We start from the raw sequence: 18,133 nt of genomic DNA, 5'->3' as shown, positions 1-18,133 counted from the left end.
GGAGTCGTTAAGCGCATGGCTACATGGATGAGATGTTTCTCTGGCCTCTCATATGCTGATTCAATGCTTATTATTTCCATTAACCAGAACTAGACCACCCATGTTGATCCACTGATAGTCTCCTCACAAAGTCTGTGGAGGGTCAGCAGACATGCTGCAGGGTACAAAGGAATTGCGAAACCCCAAGCACCGTGGTCCTTATTCCCCAGTGCCAGATCAGTTCCGCTCTTTGCTATCCTACTTCTGTGTAAGGGCAGTGAACTGTTCTTGAGGGACCATACACACCTTGGTCATGATCCAAAGTGCTATTTTAATTACTCACAGGTGCCTGTGAGCATCTAGTAGGAATTCTAGAATTTTTTCTTTAACAAGACCTGTAAACCCCAGGTGGTGATCTAACGGAAACAAGTGCTGTTCATCTTAAAGGGGGTAGAGCACTCAGGGGAAATGCATTGTGGTAGAACAGTTCTAGCCACAGATTTTAGGCACTCATTTTACCAGGCTGGTGTAGCCTTCTCAGTGGTGGATCCCATTGTTAGGATGCCATTGGCTGGGTTCTATGATAAGACATCCAACAAAGAAGCCAGTTATAGGGTAGTGTGGTTTTGCAACAGCTCTCGTCCCCATACTCATGCCCCACCCTGAACTAGTCATCGTCCCACTTTGCCAACTTCCATGTTAAAGTCAAGAAGGAGGGTGACTTTTAGGCAATTACAGCTGGAGGAACGATCATTGATCCTGATTGTAGCTTGTGACAATAAAAAAGGAGCATCAGGAAGACTGATAATAGCTTCCCCCTTGGGCTATTATGGATGATTTATCCCCGGTTCAGTCCTGATAACTGTACGTGATTATGAATGGCATTAGAACCTAGAGAATGAGGAATTGGGGCACCAATGAAAGCTCTAAAGAGTCTAGCTTAAAACCCAAACCATGTAATTCCTCATTAACCACCTTGTATATAATGTCCCCCAGAATGTGGGTTTTAAAAAATGAAAACAAAGTAAAGGGGACGATGACAAAGGAAGTTTGAAAGTTTGAAGGCTAATCCCTTTGGTGCTCGCGAATGCGCCAAGTTACAAACGGAGTCAGTGTTGCCTGCCCAGTTTACCATTTAGCCGCGTAATGGTCCAGTTCTTCCTGATGGCAGATGGCACACTTGGCAGCTCAAAGACAAAGGGCCCGACGTTGGGATCAATGTCAGCATCGGCGGCTGTTATGTTGATGACATTCAGGTTTGGCTTTTCACAGATCTGTGCCTCCTTTGGCAGGAGCTCAGGAGCATTATCGTTGATGTCAATTAGAAAGATCTGCAGTGTGCCGGTGCCGCTGGCCGGAGGGATACCTAGATGGGGAAAGGACCATTTCAATGAGTAATGGCTCAAGCTGGCACATGAAGTCACAGGCAGGGATTCATTCCCTCTTCACCCTCTCTGAGAGTCACAGTGATGGAGAAGCTACAGAACGGGTAGGCTCTGCCTATTCAGTTAACACATGCAAGGTAGGGGTGGTGGCTGGTCTTACCCCCATATAACACACAGTGCTTGTATGCAAGTGCTGTCCTCCCTCGCAAATGGAGGCTTCTGATTGCGAAGAGAAGCACATGGACACTCAGTGTTGCTACAGCTGTGAAATGGAAGGCATGTATGTTGGAGGGCAGAACCAGTCACCCCTGCCTTGCATGTGCTCACTGACCAGTTCTGGTCGCCACATCTCAAAAAAGGCATAGTGGAAATGGAAAAGGTGCAAAAGAGAGCGACTAAGATGATTACGGGGCTGGGGCACCTTCCTTATGAGGAAAGGCTACGGCGTTTGGGCCTCTTCAGCCTAGAAAATAGACGCCTGAGGGGGGACATGATTGAGACATACAAAATTATGCAGGGGATGGAGAGAGAGATGCTCTTTACACTCTCACATAACACCAGAACCAGGGGACATCCACTAAAATTGAATGTTGGGAGAGTTAGAACAGACAAGAGAAAATATTTCTTCACTCAGCGTGTGGTTGGTCTGTGGAACTCCTTGCCACAGGATGTGGAGACGGCATCTGGCCTGGATGCCTTTAAAAGGGGATTGGACAAGTTTCTGGTGGAAAAATCCATTACGGGTTACAAGCCATGATGTGTATGCGCAACCTCCTGATTTTAGAAATGAGCTATGTCAGAATGCCAGTGCAAAGGAGGGCACCAGGACAAGATCTCTTGTTATCTGGTGTGCTCCCTGGGGCATTTGGTGGGCTGCTGTGAGATACAGGAAGCTGGACTAGATGGGCCTATGGCCTGATCCAGTGGGGCTGTTCTTATGTTCTTATGAACTTGAGAAGCTTCCTCTGCAATTGCTGGAGCTAGGCTATGTTTTGGGGTCACCCACGCTGATTTGCTGTTCAGAAAAAAAAGTACTTCGTCTCACAGTACATAACTTGTTGAACTTGCTTCCTGAATACAGCGGTACCTCGCATAATGAATGCCTCGCGCACCGAAAAACTCGCAGAACAAAAGCGTTTTGCGATTTTTGATGACTCGCACAACAAATTTTTATGACCCGTGCTTCGCAAGACGAATTTTTTTTTATTTGTTTTGGTTTGTTTTAAGGGGGGGGGATCTTCATGCCAGTTTATGCTCACATTCACCGTAAGGAAGGGGGAGGATCGTCATGCCAGTTTATGCTACTTATGCAGTTCACCCTAAGGAAGGGGGAGGATCGTCATGCCAGTTTATGCAGTTCACCCTATGGAAGGATGATGAGTTCTTGGGGTTTCCTCGCGCAGCGGGTCAGTCAGCATCCCTCCCTCCCTCTCACACACACACTTATGCTCTCTTCACCACCCCTCACTCACTCATTCACAGGGCCAGGCTCCTGTGTGCCTGTCAGGGGTTGCACGTTCGTGCTCCCGCCCGTTTTTGTGCCCCCCGCAAGCCTGGAACATCACAGCTCTCTCTCTCCCCAAGCCTGGAGCATTGCAGCCTCTCTTTCCCCCCACCCCAAGCCTGGAACATCACAACTTCTCTGCAACACAAACACTTTCCCCCCTCTCTCACACACACAGGCTGCCCCCTTCTCTTACACACAGAGATGCTCTGCCCCCCCCACACACACAGCAGGGGAGGGGTGCCTTCACTCACCTCATCCAGCATCTGAATGTAAACCCCCCCAGCAACCTGCCATCCCAGCCTCCCCCCCCCGCAAGCCTGATCCCATTCACCCTAATAAGGGGGGATCTTCATGTCAGTTTATGATCCTGTCCACCCTAGTAAGGGGAGGATCTTCATGTCAGTTTATGTAAGTTAAGTCCCATTGTGCTTGTTCCCAGGAAAGTGTGCACAGGATTACAGCCTTCAAACTCCCCACTCAGCATCCCCCCATCGCTCATTCACCCTCTCACTGCCCCATTTCCTACACATTTCCCCCCATGATCATGGCAAAAGCAAGCAATTGAGTGCAGCTGCTCTGTCCTCCTCCCCAGCTTAGAGCACAATCCTGTGCATGTCTCCTCAGAAGTAAGTCCCATTGTGCTTGCTCCCAGGAAAGTGTGCACAGGATTACAGCCTTCAAGCTCCCCTCTCAGCATCCCCCCCTTTTTGAAATCCTCAGTACAGTATATATGCCTTTAAAGAGCACTTAATAAACACTTTGTAAACCAAATTTGACTTTGTTCTGACTTTTCTTGCCCATAGGAATGCATTAATTAAATTTCAATGCATTCCTATGGGAAAACGCGCTTTGCAAAACGAAAAACTTGCATAACGAAAGGACTCGCGGAACGAATTAATTTCGTTATGCGAGGCACCACTGTATGTGATAAAGACACTATATTAGGCAGAAATGCTTAGAAAAGCTTAACGTGGGCACATATTCAGGGTGGATGGGTCTGCCAGTGACTTTTAATCATGATTGCTACATGAAAACTTCGTGTTCATAGGAGGTAAACATCCAAGCACCAAATACTGGTGATTATGACAAAAGTCTGTAGCCCACCTAACCTGAGCTTCCTGAGACAGCTGGCTGGCTGCTGTTGGGAACAGAACAGACTAGGACAGCATCAGGCAGTGCTTACACTCTGAAAGCTCCAGGAACTAAGGCAATGGTGTCTTTCCTTATTCCTTTTTGCACACACAGGAAGGTCCAGCCTGTTTCCCTCCCAACGTTGCAGTGATGGGAGAAGCTGACCATCTCCCCGCCATGCAAATAGTCACGGTTCAAAAGCATCCTTCACTGGCAGCCCTAACATTCATCTTTCTCACAACAGGGGTCCTGCAAGATCAATGGCTGTGCCTCTGAGTAAGGGTCAGCTGTGCATAAGTTGCCAATCCAGCTCTCAGCTCGGAGTTTGACTTTTATAAAGGTTAAAAGCCATCACTGCCCTGCATTATCCTTTGCAAAAATACCACCAAAAAAGCGTCCTGTTCCTCCAGCTCTCCAGGCCTTTATGCTTCAGTAGCTTTCCCCTAGTTAGGAAAAAAAGCCAGTTTTCTTTTAAATGGTTCAATATTCTGCATTCCTTCTACCGTCCATCCCCAGTGAACGGCAGGCGGTTTTGTTCCGGGCCTCTACACTGACTTTTTCCTTTAACAGTCTTGCCTGAGTAGTTTTTTAAGCTCAATTCTCTGTGCCTTTTTCTTTCTTTCTTAAAATGCTAAAATATATATAAAAAAATAACCCAGAAACCTCCACTGATTCTTGCTGGCTATTTTTGAAAAACCTTTCTGTCTTCTGTTCCACGTTTGTTTTGCTGACTGAAGAGTCTCCGAATCCCCAACGAAGCCTCTAAATCCCTTTCTCATGATTGTTACGTTAACTCCCCGAACCTCAAGGTCTGCGATTGCTGTAACTCTTCCTTTAGCTTGGCAGCCCTGGACAGAACTCCCTCTGGACTCTCTTCCTTGATCAGCCACTGTGTTTGTTGCACAGTAACAAAAAGCCTGAGGGGGGGGGGAGGAGGGGGTTAACTATGGCTATCCATAATCGCTGTCAGTTATTTTAGGCAGAAATGCTTAGGTGAGCCTTAGCTTACATGTTATTCAGAGTGGGGCTCTTTTTACAGATGAAGCTTAATTATATATACTGTATACCAGGGGTGCTCACACTTTTTTGGCTCGAGAGCTACTTTGAAACCCAGCAAGGCCCGGAGATCTACCAGGGGGGAAGGAAGCGTCTGACAGACACCCCCTTTAATGTATGGAGCCCCTGCTGGAGTCTAGTCAGTTTCATCAGTTTTGTTGCTGCATGCCTGAAGAGCAGCTAAAGTGTCAGTTTCAGTGTCAGTTTAGTATCAGCTAAATATGTTGGTTTTGTCTAGTCACTAGACGAAACTGACATATTAACAGTTTGGAGAGACAGGGCTCCGCGATCTACTCATTTTGCCTCGCGATCTACCAGTAGATCGCGATCCACCTATTGAGCACCCCTGCTGTATACATTTTTGAGTGGCCTTTCTAAAAGTGATGCATATTGAAAGGTAGAAACCCCAATTAAAATGTGCAACCATCACAGAAGTGAGTATATCACAGAAACTTAATGCAGTTGGGTTTACTTAAAACTAGAACTGCGTCAAAATCATCTTTTCAGTTTTGTGTTTGTTACGGTCAGAAAGCACCTTTGCCGTTTGGTAAGCTTTCAGCTGCCCTCTTGATGTTTCCCCGGGTCTGAAAATAAACCAATCAATAAATTTTGCACAGCTTCATCTGAGCTGCGATTATTGTCCAAGACCTGGATGAAAAGCTGAAAAATTCTTTCAGTTGTTACGCTGCTTGCTTAGTTGTTTCATGAAAGGGTTTTCCTTATGGAGTGTGCACATCCAAATACAAAAACTGGAACTCAGCTCAGTAATGGCCAAAATGCTCATTTGCATTACAAATGCCTCTCCCATCCTTTCTCTTTCACAGGAAGAATGATCAGCTATTAACAATAATGGCATGTGAAAAGCTTTCGGCTGATTTAATTCTCATGTGTGAGAATGCCCTGATTTTAGATTTAGCAAGAATTTGTGCATAAACCAAGCTACCCACAAATACGTTGATGGGCCAAATTCCTCCAACCAGGAAAGGACAAAGGCCTGCAATTCAAATTCTTCTTTTCTCCCACCACCCACCACAAGTGTTTCACATCCTGGTTTATCCCCACTGAAGGGAAAGACTGTAGTTACAGTAAGGCTTTGAGAAAGAATTGGCTCCAAGTCTACTTCCAGATGTCTGCTGTAGAACTTCTGTCTGGATATTCACTACGCTTGTTTCTGTGAAGTTTACAGATGTACCAGGCAAAGGCAGAAATTCATTACAAGTGTATATGGCAAGTGCTTGGGAATGGTGCACCGGTTGAATTTCTGGCTGAATGTTTTCCCTTTCAGCCCAACATTGCAGTGTGAGTACTGTACAAGTAAGCAATCATAATAATCACCACTACACAAAGCCTTTACTGTTATGGCATGGAAACTAAGGTGGGCATCTTAAATTACAATTTCTATATGTTCTGGAGCATGAGTGAAAACTATAAGCAGACTCTGCTAATTGAATGAGTGTATGCCACTTGCCATTTCTTGCCTCTGCAGTGGCATAGCTAATGATTGTGTAGCCTGGTGCCAAGCTCAAAATGATGCCCTGGAAGTGATGTCACAACCAGAAGTGATGTCGTACCCTGGCTTTTGAAAAGTGAAAATCGAGGGAAAACCCACATCCTCCTTCCAGCAGTTCACCTACCTACTTGCTGTGCTGCCTCCCCCCCCCCAGCCAGTGGTATAGCTAAGGCAGCTATCTGCTACGTGGGATCAAAGAAGATTTTTAGCCTCCCCCAGATAAAATCAAATTTAATTAAGTAAATAAATAAAAAGTGTGCCCCCTGTTGGTTAGAGACACTGTGCTGGAGGGGAGAGAGACGATTATTCTCCCCCTGCTAAATATAAGAGGAGTACCACTTGAAAAAGTGCCTCTTTACCCAGTTTGCAGGGGTAACTGTAATATGATACATGGAAATGAGAGCTGACTCATATTAACACCTTATTGGTTCCATGATGTATCATAATAAATCTCATTGGCTCTCAGAACAGTCAGTCTCATAGGTCAGTTTTGAGTTAAAGAAATTCACTTTTTGTTCCATAAGGCAGTTGTGTTTTCATTTTCTGGTTAATTGCCTATAACTTTTGATAGAATACAGATATTCCAATGTGGTTTGTTTCATTGAATTCTGCAGTAAATTCTCTTTCCAATGATATATAACATGGTGGTATTATTCGTACATACCAAGGTTTACACAATTTTGGTCATTAGTGTCAAGCTCAGCTTGTTGCCTCCCTAAAGCTTGTTCCCGGTGAGCTTGTTCCCGGTGCAACTGCTACCCTCTGCACCCTGTTAGCTATGCCACTGTGCCTCTGACACCTGGTGCCTCCAATGTGTGGAATGCAACAGGTCATCCTGAAGACCTCAACGGGCCTGATGAGGAGGCCCCAAGTTCTTCTGCTGACACTTTTGAACTAAGTGCTGGCAGTGTCCTTGCTGCCCCTTCCCTCTCTTGCTCTCGTCTTTCTGTTGTCCTAATGGAGCACCTCCTGGTGTGTACCCAGTTGTGACATTTGGAGTGGGCTGAAGAGCAGTGCATAGAGCATGCCATGCTTGCTGCTGTAGCCTCTTTTTCTGCTTTCCTTTTTCATCTGCACATGCTGGGACTCTCAACATTTTCCCCCATCAATTTCCTCCAGCTTTCCCTTAATCACAATCTGCAAATGCTTCACACATTTAATTTACTCTGGCAATGTCCCATTCCAGCTTCATGGAGGTTTTTCTTTTTTGCTAGCAAACCTGGGGGAAAAAATTCTAACTTATACTGACAACTCTGTCAGGGCATCATTCCTCTTAATGCATCACATGATGGCATTATTGAAGCATGAACAATGCAGAACCTGGGGCCTACCATTGTCAGCTGCCAGGAACGTGACCTCGTAGACGTTGTTCTTAATGTAGGCTGACTCACGATCAAGGACGGCGGCAGTGGTGATCTGACCGTTTGTGGCATTAATGTTCAGCCAGTTTGCAGGATCGGACAGCTTGGAGTATCTGCAGAGAGCAGGAATAAATACATGGCAGTCTCTGCCAATGACATGCCCTTAATATGGCTAGAAAATAAGGTTGGGGTAGTAGTGTTTTGGCATTCTGGCTTCTCAGACTCCTGATTCAGCTGAACATTTTGTTAGGTCCAAATTACAGGGGTTATACTCATTGTATTTTTGTATCTTGCCCTTTCTCATGTTTTCTCCCCATTTTATGCTCACACCAACCCTAAGCGAGGCTGAGAGTGACTGATGCAAGACTATCCAGTGAGTTTCATGACTGAGTAGAATTTGAACTCGGGACACTCCAATCGTAGTCTGGGACTCCTCCAGCCATTATTGCCTCACAGGGGCAAATACTGGCGCCTTATTTCAGGAAAATGGCATAGAGGACACCACCTTCTCCTCCCACTGCTAAACCAACCCCCCCCCCCCTCTGCATTTTATTTAAAAAAGAAAACATTGAAAATACATTTTTGGATAACATGCAGTTTGGCCCTTATAGACAAAGTAGACCGGCAACTGACAGCCTACTTCGGGAAATTCTTATTTTGGCTTCTGCAATCATCTCAGTCTCTTTCCCCGATGGAAAAATTTCACCACCTCTGCTGACTGCCACTTGTCCCAAGGCCAACCTTTTTGTCAGTGGCAGCAAAAGCCTTTCACAGAAATCTGCTAATGATTAAAGCAAGGACCCTCATGTAACGGGAAAGAAACACAACACAGGTGTGTTAATTCATGAAGAGACAGAGAAAAGGTAAAGAAAAATAGCCAAAGTGCATTTCTAGAAAAACCAAGCTGCATGCTTAATAATAGATGAGGCACATCAAAAGCATTTATCTACGCATGTGATCTACCAAATCGAACACAGCCCTTCAGTCTTGCAGCTTGTCAGGTGTGTAGATGTTGCAGAATTTCATGTTTTGTGGTTTCAAAATACAAATCTGCCAGCTTGTAATGCTCACCTCCAATAACAAGCAAGCACTATTGACCCTGAAAGTTCTCCTCCAGCTCAGATTCAAATCAAATGTGCCTGGAGCAGGAACTGGATCCTGTCATGCTCCCGATACCATCATTGGGTGTGACAGGGTCCAACTCACCTTGCAGCTGGACTTGGGATAATCAAAGCCATCCTCTGTATTTTGAGGACAAGGCTGCACGCTTCTTCCCAAAATGCACTGTGAGAATTGCTGACCACAGGATGTAGCCTGAGTGTTGCCATGGTTGGGTGGCTGCCCAATTCTAACCCCCCCCCAAACAATGTGGCATAGAAAATAAGCACTGACCAGCCCAAGAGACACCTTGATGTCGAGAGACATTCTAAGAACAGAACTGGCAAACAGAGGAAGGGTTGTTAAAAAAGAAAACACTGCTTGTCGCCAGCCACGAGACCCAGAAAATATCAAACCAGATCATTTTCATTCTATTCCGCACATCACCCAGCTAGAAGGTACAGTCTGCATTTGAAACTGCTTTCCTTCTGCATAGCTCAACGCTGCTGCAAGCACAAGAGAGAGGGAAAGAAGCACCCTTCAAAGACTCAGCCGTTTCAGAATGAAACAAGTAAGAAAAATGGCCTTGTTAGCCAAGATGTTCCTTCTGTCCTTAAAGGTTTCACTGCCTGTCGAAAGCCAACAGGCAGAGGCAGTGAGTAACCACCATCATTTTCTGCTCCAGACAGCTCCATCCCAGGTGAAATATCTCAACCCTCTAATGATTATAAAATGTCACAAGTGATGTAAGTTTAATTGGACCCAGCTCTTGTCCACAGTGTGCCCTCCTGCTATGCCAAATATATCTAGTGCCCTCAGTAACGGAAGAGACAGATAACCAGGGAGGCGGGGGAAGGAGAAGGGTTAGAAATTCCTCTTTTCTTAGGCCACAACCCAGCATATTGTGAAGCAGGTGGGTCCAACTGATCCCAGTGAGTCTTAAGCTCACTCAGCTGCATGGATTACAACCCAGTAGCCAAACAGCTATGAATCACTGCTCCATCTTCAGAGCATAAGGGACCAGGCTTAAGGGTCTCTCCCCAGATGGGTAAGAGAAGGCGAATAAGGGATGTGACCGTGATGTAACACAGTGCTGAAGTTATAGGGGAAAGGTGAGCCCACTGATTCCTTCCCATTTTAGCCCAAACATGCCACTTATAGTTTTATTAAAACATCACCTAAGAGGGTTGTCACAAATGGGAAGGGGGCCAGGTCCCATCCCTCCCCCCCATAATTTGAGCAGAGCTGCAGTTAGATGCCACTTTTGGGTCCTATGCTTTTAGACGTACTCCTCCCTTCCCTTCTCTAGTGGAACACTTCTTGGTTTAATCAAACCACAGCTTGCCATCCAAACCAACACAACCATGGTTTGAACAAATCCTCCATGTTGGGATTGCAAACCAGGATCAAGATGTAGTTGGGAATTCTGGTTTCAAGGGCTCGATCAAACCATGTTTCAGAGAACTGGAAACAAGTCCTCCAAATGCACATCTTACGATTTGCAGATGCACATTTAAGATTTTTTTTTAACTTTACACATACAAATACAATGTGTGAATGAGATACACTTGTCTGGGAACTCATATACAGCTACAGAGCCTGAGTTAATTAGTATTCTGGCATATCTTATCGCACACCAGCACCTGATGGTAAAATCTTCCTCCCTGCTTAGCTGGATGATATCAATGAACAAGCTACTAGAGGGAGTCAGAGAGCTCTCACCCTAGACTCGTTCAGTTATCTCTGTGGGCTCACAGCAGAGAGCAGTGGCTTAGCTAGAAGGGGTGCAAAGCACTAAGTTTTGCAGAGTGACTCACCGCAGCATGCAAGTGGCCCCTCCCCTTCAGAGCCATTCCAGGCGGGGGAGCAAAACGGAGGCATATACCTCGTCTTGGTCTTCCGCCCCCCCACCCAGAATGGAGCAGTCAGCCAGAAAAGCAGATTTGCTTGCATGTGATGAACGGAATGACTCTCCCCATTGATGCAGACAAGAGGTAACATTAATTACAGTGAGGCCCTCTATTTTGCTAAAAGAAAAAGATTTGCCAAGGAAATACAGTATCCACTCCATTCTGCCTGATCCAGAACACCATTTCTTCATCTGTCTTCGCACCTCACAGCCTGTTGCATGAAACGGTCCGGATCCACAGCAGAAAAGGTCAGCAGGGCTGTCCCCGTAGGTACTCCTTCCTCCAGCCGGATAATCTTGTGGTTGGTTGGGAAGTAGGGAGGCTCATTGACGTCGGTGACTGAAATGGTGACCCCAGCCGTAGACTGGAAAGACATCTGGATGCCACTAGCCAGAGGAGCTTGATTGGACACCATTACGGTCAGCATAAAAGCTCTGTTCATCTCATAGTCAACTTCCTAAAAACAAACAAACAAACGCACAGGAAAGACAGAAAGACACACACATGCAGAAAATCAGTTAAGGGAATGTAGAGACAGGATGCATAATAAAACTGCATCTATATGCACTTTCCCATTGAAAACCATGGGACTTACTCTGGAGTAATGCATAGGACTGTGCTGTCTTTCTTCTCTCATTCCTGTTTTTTAAGCCAGTTTTTGCTTTAAAGGACAACGTCTGGGTCATGTTGCTTCTTAGGTATCAACAAATGATGTGTCTTCCACCCTGAGCAAATGCAACAGGGATCCATGTCTAATCTGGGCATGTGTAGCCCTATTATCCATCTGGCTCAACTCACGCAGCATTACGTTTCCAGTTGTACATGGAAAACAGTTTATATGTAGAAAGGAAAGCAGTGGGGAACCTGTGCAGGCTAGCCTGCTGCTGTGGAGTGCACCAGGGGAGGCAGCTATTGAGCTGCTACAGGGAGAGGGTGTGTTCTATCCATGTAGCTCTGGAGTGGGGGAAGAAGTGAGTTGCATGCCTGATCTTGTCTGATCTTGGAAGCTAAGCAGAGTCAGGCCTGGTTAGTACTTGGATGGGAGACCACCTGGGAATATCAGGTGCTGTAGGCTTATACCATAGTCTTTCGAGACTGAAGGTTGCCAACCATGGACGGGGGGAGTGAGAGTGTGTGTATTCATGTGGCTGCGCCTCTCTGGACATCACTGGCGCCCGCTGCATCCTGCAGTGGGGAGGGGGCACCATTGAAGCCTCCTCAAAGGGAACATTTTTCTTTAACTTGAGGCTGCATTGCGGCTGTATCGACACAGAAATGTTGGTTTGGATTCGGCTGTCAATCATGTGCCCATCCTGAACTGTCTTTTTCCCCAAGCTAGAAGTTCCCAAACACTGTAGCCTTTCCTCATAAGGAAGGTCCTCCAGCCCTTTGGTCGCTTTGGGTGCCTTCTTCTACACCTGTTCCAGCTCTACAATATCCTTCTCAAGGTGCGGCGATCAGATATATAGCTTTCTCTGGCATAACCGGTTTAGTGGCAATGGCTTTATAATCATTATTTCTAAATAGTCTCACTGACAACAAGGGTAGGCTCTAATCATTTTCCTTGTGACCTTGAGGTACGCAGGGGCACACCTCTCAGGTCATTAAGGGATGCTCAGCCATGATTTTGTAATTCAGAAGCTGTTTCTTCCAAGGTGGAACATACAATGCTGCTTTCTACAGAGTCATATCACTGAATTATCCATCCCACTATTGTCTGCTGTGACTGGCAAACGCCTTTCCCAGCTGTGCGGAGATCTCTTTTTAAACTTGTAGGTGCCATGAATTGACCAGGCCCATCTTGAGAAATCTTTGACCGTAACGGCGATTTGGCAGTGGAATGGATTGCAGAGGGAGGTAGTGGATTCCTCCTCACTGGAGATTTGTTGCACAGTGGCTTGACAGGAACAGTGGCTCCAGGAGGATTTCCTGCTATGGGCTGGGCTATGGGTTGGACTAGATGAACTTGTAGGTCATTTCCAATTCTCTGATTCTATATTTTCTACCACTGAGCTATTGTAGTCACTAGAAAAAAAAAAAAAATGAGCAGATCCCGGCTGAGAAAAGCAATGGTTTGAGGAGCTTTATATGGAGCAGTCAATTCCTATGAACCAACTTAGGAGCCATCAAGGTTGGCAACCGCCATTAGCATCATGGAAATGAAAGCCATAACCTGCCTGTGACAGGTGGTTTCTGGATAGTCTACATGCAGCTACCCTGTTCCTGAAATGCTCCTTCAGCGCAGAAGGAAGTGTGCATTGCCACAGCCACACTGGTGCTGAACGAACAAACTGGTCCAAGACCGCACTCAAACCTTCCCCGCCCCAGTTAATTAAAGTCCCAAGAGCTAAGCAATTTCTCAACAGACAGATTCAAGACTTATCTGACAATACCAGCAGTGCCTGCTGCAGGATACCCAATACACCCACCAGCAATGACTCATGTAAAGGATGGCTGGTCCTTTACATTCTTATTTATATACTTTGTCAGTATTTGGACACACCTGATTAATATGTGCTACTCTTTATTCTCCACACACACTCTTTCTGAAACTACATTTTCTCTTGGGCATGTTCTTTCTTTAAACATTTTGAAATTGTATTTTCTGTGGCCGGGGACTAGTTATACAATTGCTCCAGGATGACAAAAAAATTCACACCATCCCTGCAGGCCAGTCCTAAGCACACTCACCCCCCGGTTCTGCATGGAGATCTGCATGGGAAGCAAGAGGGGGCAAATCCATGTCTGCACTGGGCTGCTGGGCCACGCTGACCCACTTTGGTGCAGCTTTTGATGTGCATGACTCATGCATGCGTAAGTATGGCTGAAACAGAGCAATTTTTTTAAAAACACACTCCTATGGAATTGAATGGACATATTGGAACACAAATCTGTTCAGGTTTGAGGTGATGATTTCCCAAATCTTTTTTTCCAAAGCATTTTTACCTTTTCGGTGGGACTCCTTCAAAAACTAAAGCCCTGAGCTCAGGGTTTAAATTTGGGCTGGGGATGCAGTAACCAAGTATAATTTCTCAGAGCTTGGTACAAACCTGTAACACACCCTCCTTGCCCTCCCTGCAAGGGCCTTGCTTGCTTTTGTAAAATGGGAGGACTGATTGGCCATTTAGGTTCTCCTTCATGTCTGGCTGACCAATTTGGTTGATAGCCAGATGTGGCAGTATGTCGCAGAGGTATATGAATGATACACGAGTGACAAATGCCCTTGAGATAGAGCTCCGTGCCCCTGGGATCTAGGAACTGTTATACCATGGAGACCAGAGACGGCGCTCAAACTCTGGGACTTTTAGTTCTTGAGAGAGCGCGAGGTGAGGCACACTCCTCCCTGTCTCTCAAACGATAAGTCTCTCTGCTATAGCAGAGCCGATGGACCAGGCTAAGCCAGAAACCCATTTCTCAGTCTGCTTTAGACCGACTCCAGAATTCTTACAAGAATGAATATTACAAGATCTGGACACCTCATAGATGTAGGGAAATACATCTGCACCCTTAAGCAAGAATCAGTTGGGCCACATTTTTGCCTCATGAAATGGGCTTGCAGCCTAGGGTCTCCCCACCTGCTTCCAGAGATCTAGGCCTGGATATGGTTCTCCTATTCACCATGCTTGAACCCCGTAAGGATGACCAGGCCTCTTGCATGAATACTGCTTTATAAGCTCTGACTGGTAATAGTTCTCCAAGATTCCAGGCAGGAATTTTTTTCTGCCCAACACGGAACTGCCAGGGATGGAATGCGGGATCTTTTGCATGCAAAGCATGTGCTCTTCCACTGAGCTATGGCCCTTCCCTGAAGCATGTTTTCAGTGGAACTCTTGCACGCACAACTGAGTACAAGGATTGCAGCTTAATTAAATGCTCCGGAGCCACCAATTTACTGGTTGTTGGATTCTGAGTTCATTTGTGTCTTGTGGTTTAGCTGCGCGAGGCCTCTAATCTATAACCTTGTACTGCCAAGAGTCAGGAAAAGTGTGTGTCTGTCTTTCTCTTCTCCGGATCCAGCATCTCAAGCAATGGGACAGGAGTGCTCAGAGGAGAACAAAGGTTATTCGCTATGAATATATGGCTTAATAAAAACGTGGCAGTGTCACATTTGAACAGGCCAGAAAGACTAAGTAAGCTTTCTCTGATATTTATTAGTTCACATCTCAAGGGGCCAGAATGGAACAGTTATGTCATGTACAGAAAAAATATGTTACATGGCTGGGAGGCATCTAAAAATGAATAGGTTACTGCAAGGAAAATATCATAGGAGAAAAGGTTGTTCTAATTTTTTTTTTAGGAACCTTGAATGGAGTTATCAAAATAGAATTTGCTGAAACAGTTGACTTAGAGACACTGAATGGAAGACAGATTACTCAGTATGGGACAAGTTGCTGGAGCTCAATTGCTGACTCCAAAGCACTTTTTCCTCTAGAGCAGGGGTACCCAAACCCCGGCCCTGGGGCCACATGCGGCCCTTGAGGCCTCTCAGTGTGGCCCTCAGAGAGACCCCAGTTTCCAATGAGCCTCTGGCCCTTGAGAGATTTGTTGGAGCCCGCACTTGCCCGACACAACTGTTCTCAGCGTGAGAGCAACTGTTTGACCTCTCCCGTGAACTGTGGGGTGAGGGCTTCCTCCACTGCTTGCTGTTTCATATCTATGATTCAATAGTAGCAGCAAAGGAAAGGCCAGCCTTGCTTTGTACAAGGCCTTTTATAGGCCTTGAGCTATTGCAAGACCTTCATTCATTCATATCTTTAATATATTAATTTATGTAAACTTATGTAAATGTATTCAAATTTTAAATGTAAATTAATTCCTTTTTCCCCCGGCCCCCGACACAGTGTCAGAGAGATGATGTGGCCCTCCTGCCAAAAACTTTGGACACCCCTGCTCTAGAGCAGCATTTCTCAAACTGTGGGTTAGTCCTACTAGGTGGGTTGTGAACCAATTTCAGGTGGATCTCCATTCATTTCAATGTGTATTTTATTTTTAATATATTAGACTTGATGCTAAGTAATATATTAGACTTGATGCTTAGTATGTGACTGCATTTGGGTAAATGTTAAAGATCTGTACTTTTAACAGGGTACTTTGTACTGTATATGCTTTTAACCATGATAGTCATTGGGGCTTACTCCCAGGTAAGTGTGGATAGGATTGCAGCTTTAGGGATGTTTGGGGAATTTGATTTTATCATATGGGGCAGTGGTAAAAATTTTCCTGCTTGATTATGTTACTTTTAGTATTTTACTAAAATATTAAATGTATTAGTATTTTAGTATTAGGATTTATATACTGCTTTTCAACAGAAAGTTCACAAAGAGAAAATCAAATAACTAATGGCTCCCTGCCCCAAAAGGGCTCACAATCTAAAAAGATGCAAAAGAACACCAGCAGTCAGCCACTAGAAAAGACACTGCTGGGGTGAGGAGGGCCAGTTGCTCTCCCCCTGCTAAATAAAAGACGAGCATCCACTTTAAAAGTGCCTCTTACCCAGTTTAGCAGGGGTTAATTAACTTCCAGTTTAATGACATCACTTCCAGTGGGTCCCAACAGATTGGCCTTTTTAAAAAGTGGGTTTTGGTGCTAAAAAGTTTGAGAACCACTGCTCTAGAGACAGCTGCTAGTTCAGCCCCAAGGAGACAGATGAGAAGGTTGCAGCAGCACCACAGAATGTTTAGAATACATATTGCACCAATACCTTGGCTGCTGTTGGCTGAGCTACTCTGATATCACCGAAGAGGTGGTCAGGTTGAGTGGCCTGAGAAGGTAGGAGCATGTGGAAGCAGGGGTTCAAAAGAAGACTAGGCAGAGGGAGTGGAAAGGTATTGTGTGAAGGGGTTGGGGAATGAACACAAGCACAACAAAGGGAGTCTGGGGGAAAAAAAGGGCAGATGCTTTAGGGGATTATAGTATTTGGGAAAGGGGGGAGGCTAGAGCTGTGAGACAAAGATATGGGGAAATGGAGCCAAAGGAGGATGGGAAATGAGGAATTGAAACAGCCAGGTACACAGAGCAACGTGAAAAAGCAACTCAGTGGGGCTGACTTCTGAGTAGACGTACCATGGATTGCTCTGTAAATTCAAGTTTTGCACTGACGGTTCACTCCAATTTGACCACATTTTGTTCTCGCGAAGGACAGGTGTGTTTCCAGGTGCATGAATCATTATTTCATAGTGTCTGCATAAGTTTAGGCAGGTGCTAGCTTGCAATTCTGAATTTTGAGATGTCTGCTACGGCCTCTCACAACAGAGACTCTTTGAACACAGAATGCTAATAAATCAGACCATGTCTGAGGGCTTTTGTATAAGAATGGATCTTTTTGTTCTCAAAGCATCTTTAACTACAGGGAGCAACTTATCTGCTTGTTGCTATGTCAGGACAGTCAGACAAACAATAATGGAGAATGTCTCTATTCCAAATTCATATCTATAAGCCACACAGGGTTTATAACAACATTTTACTGAGCCAACTGACACAGGGTATCTATTGCCGCATTTGGAGATGCTGCGCAGGCTCGAGTGAATGGGAAGCAAGGTTTGTCCTCTTCCCTCCACCTCATTTACAAGACTTCCGAAGGAGATAAGGATCTCGTGCCACCAAGGAAATAACTTTTGTAGAGATGAAACGCAAAATTGAAATTGTACATCATACGTGCCTCCCGGCACACCAGCTCAGATGGCAAGATGCTTATGCGGAGAGCTAGTTAAAAGTGCTGCAGAACATGTTTTCGTGACGAATCCGGCAAGCTTTTGAAGGGTTCTTTGTGACAAATATATATATTTTTAATGCCTCCTTCAGATTGAGGTATATTTTGGGAAAGGTTCAGGGCATTTGCTCTGCATCCAAAGACTGCAGATGAGCAGTCTCCTAAATAAGTGAAGTGGTTTCAAAAGAAAGGTGTTATGGGCAAGGCCCTGCAATCTACGAATCTATGACATGGACACACCAGAGTCAGAATTTTGCTTGCGATCTTTGACTCTTAACAGCCCCCCCTTGCCCAGTTAAGGAAAAATAGTACAGTATATATTTTCTGTGCTGGCAATGGCTTGCTGGTTTGTTGACACAGTTGCCCCAATCCAGCCCAAGAGATTAGTTCATGAAGCAGGTTTCCACATGTACCTAAGCCAATGGAGTGGGGCAGGACCCAATCAATGGGTGGTGGTGCCCATGCTTTGAATGCAGAAGGTCTCTTT

The 18,133-nt window shown here is 45.4% G+C and overlaps 1 protein-coding gene across 1 annotated transcript in view; it reads right to left on the bottom strand.

Annotated features, from left to right (window-relative positions):
• The window catches only part of CDH4 (cadherin 4), a 423,769-nt gene that overhangs the window by 25,249 nt on the left and 380,387 nt on the right, over window positions 1-18,133 (bottom strand). The window contains exons 9-11 of the mRNA XM_066624723.1: window positions 11,141-11,394; window positions 7,900-8,042; window positions 1,112-1,345 (exon numbers count right to left, since the gene is read on the bottom strand). Of these exons, the coding sequence (XP_066480820.1) occupies window positions 1,112-1,345; window positions 7,900-8,042; window positions 11,141-11,394 (631 nt within the window). The remainder of the gene's footprint in view (window positions 1-1,111; window positions 1,346-7,899; window positions 8,043-11,140; window positions 11,395-18,133) is intronic.

Source organism: Tiliqua scincoides, chromosome 4 (assembly GCF_035046505.1).
Source record: "Tiliqua scincoides isolate rTilSci1 chromosome 4, rTilSci1.hap2, whole genome shotgun sequence".
Taxonomy (NCBI): domain Eukaryota; kingdom Metazoa; phylum Chordata; class Lepidosauria; order Squamata; family Scincidae; genus Tiliqua; species Tiliqua scincoides.
The sequence above is the reverse complement of the archived record's forward strand: the minus strand, read 5'-3'. Positions and strand labels throughout refer to the sequence as shown.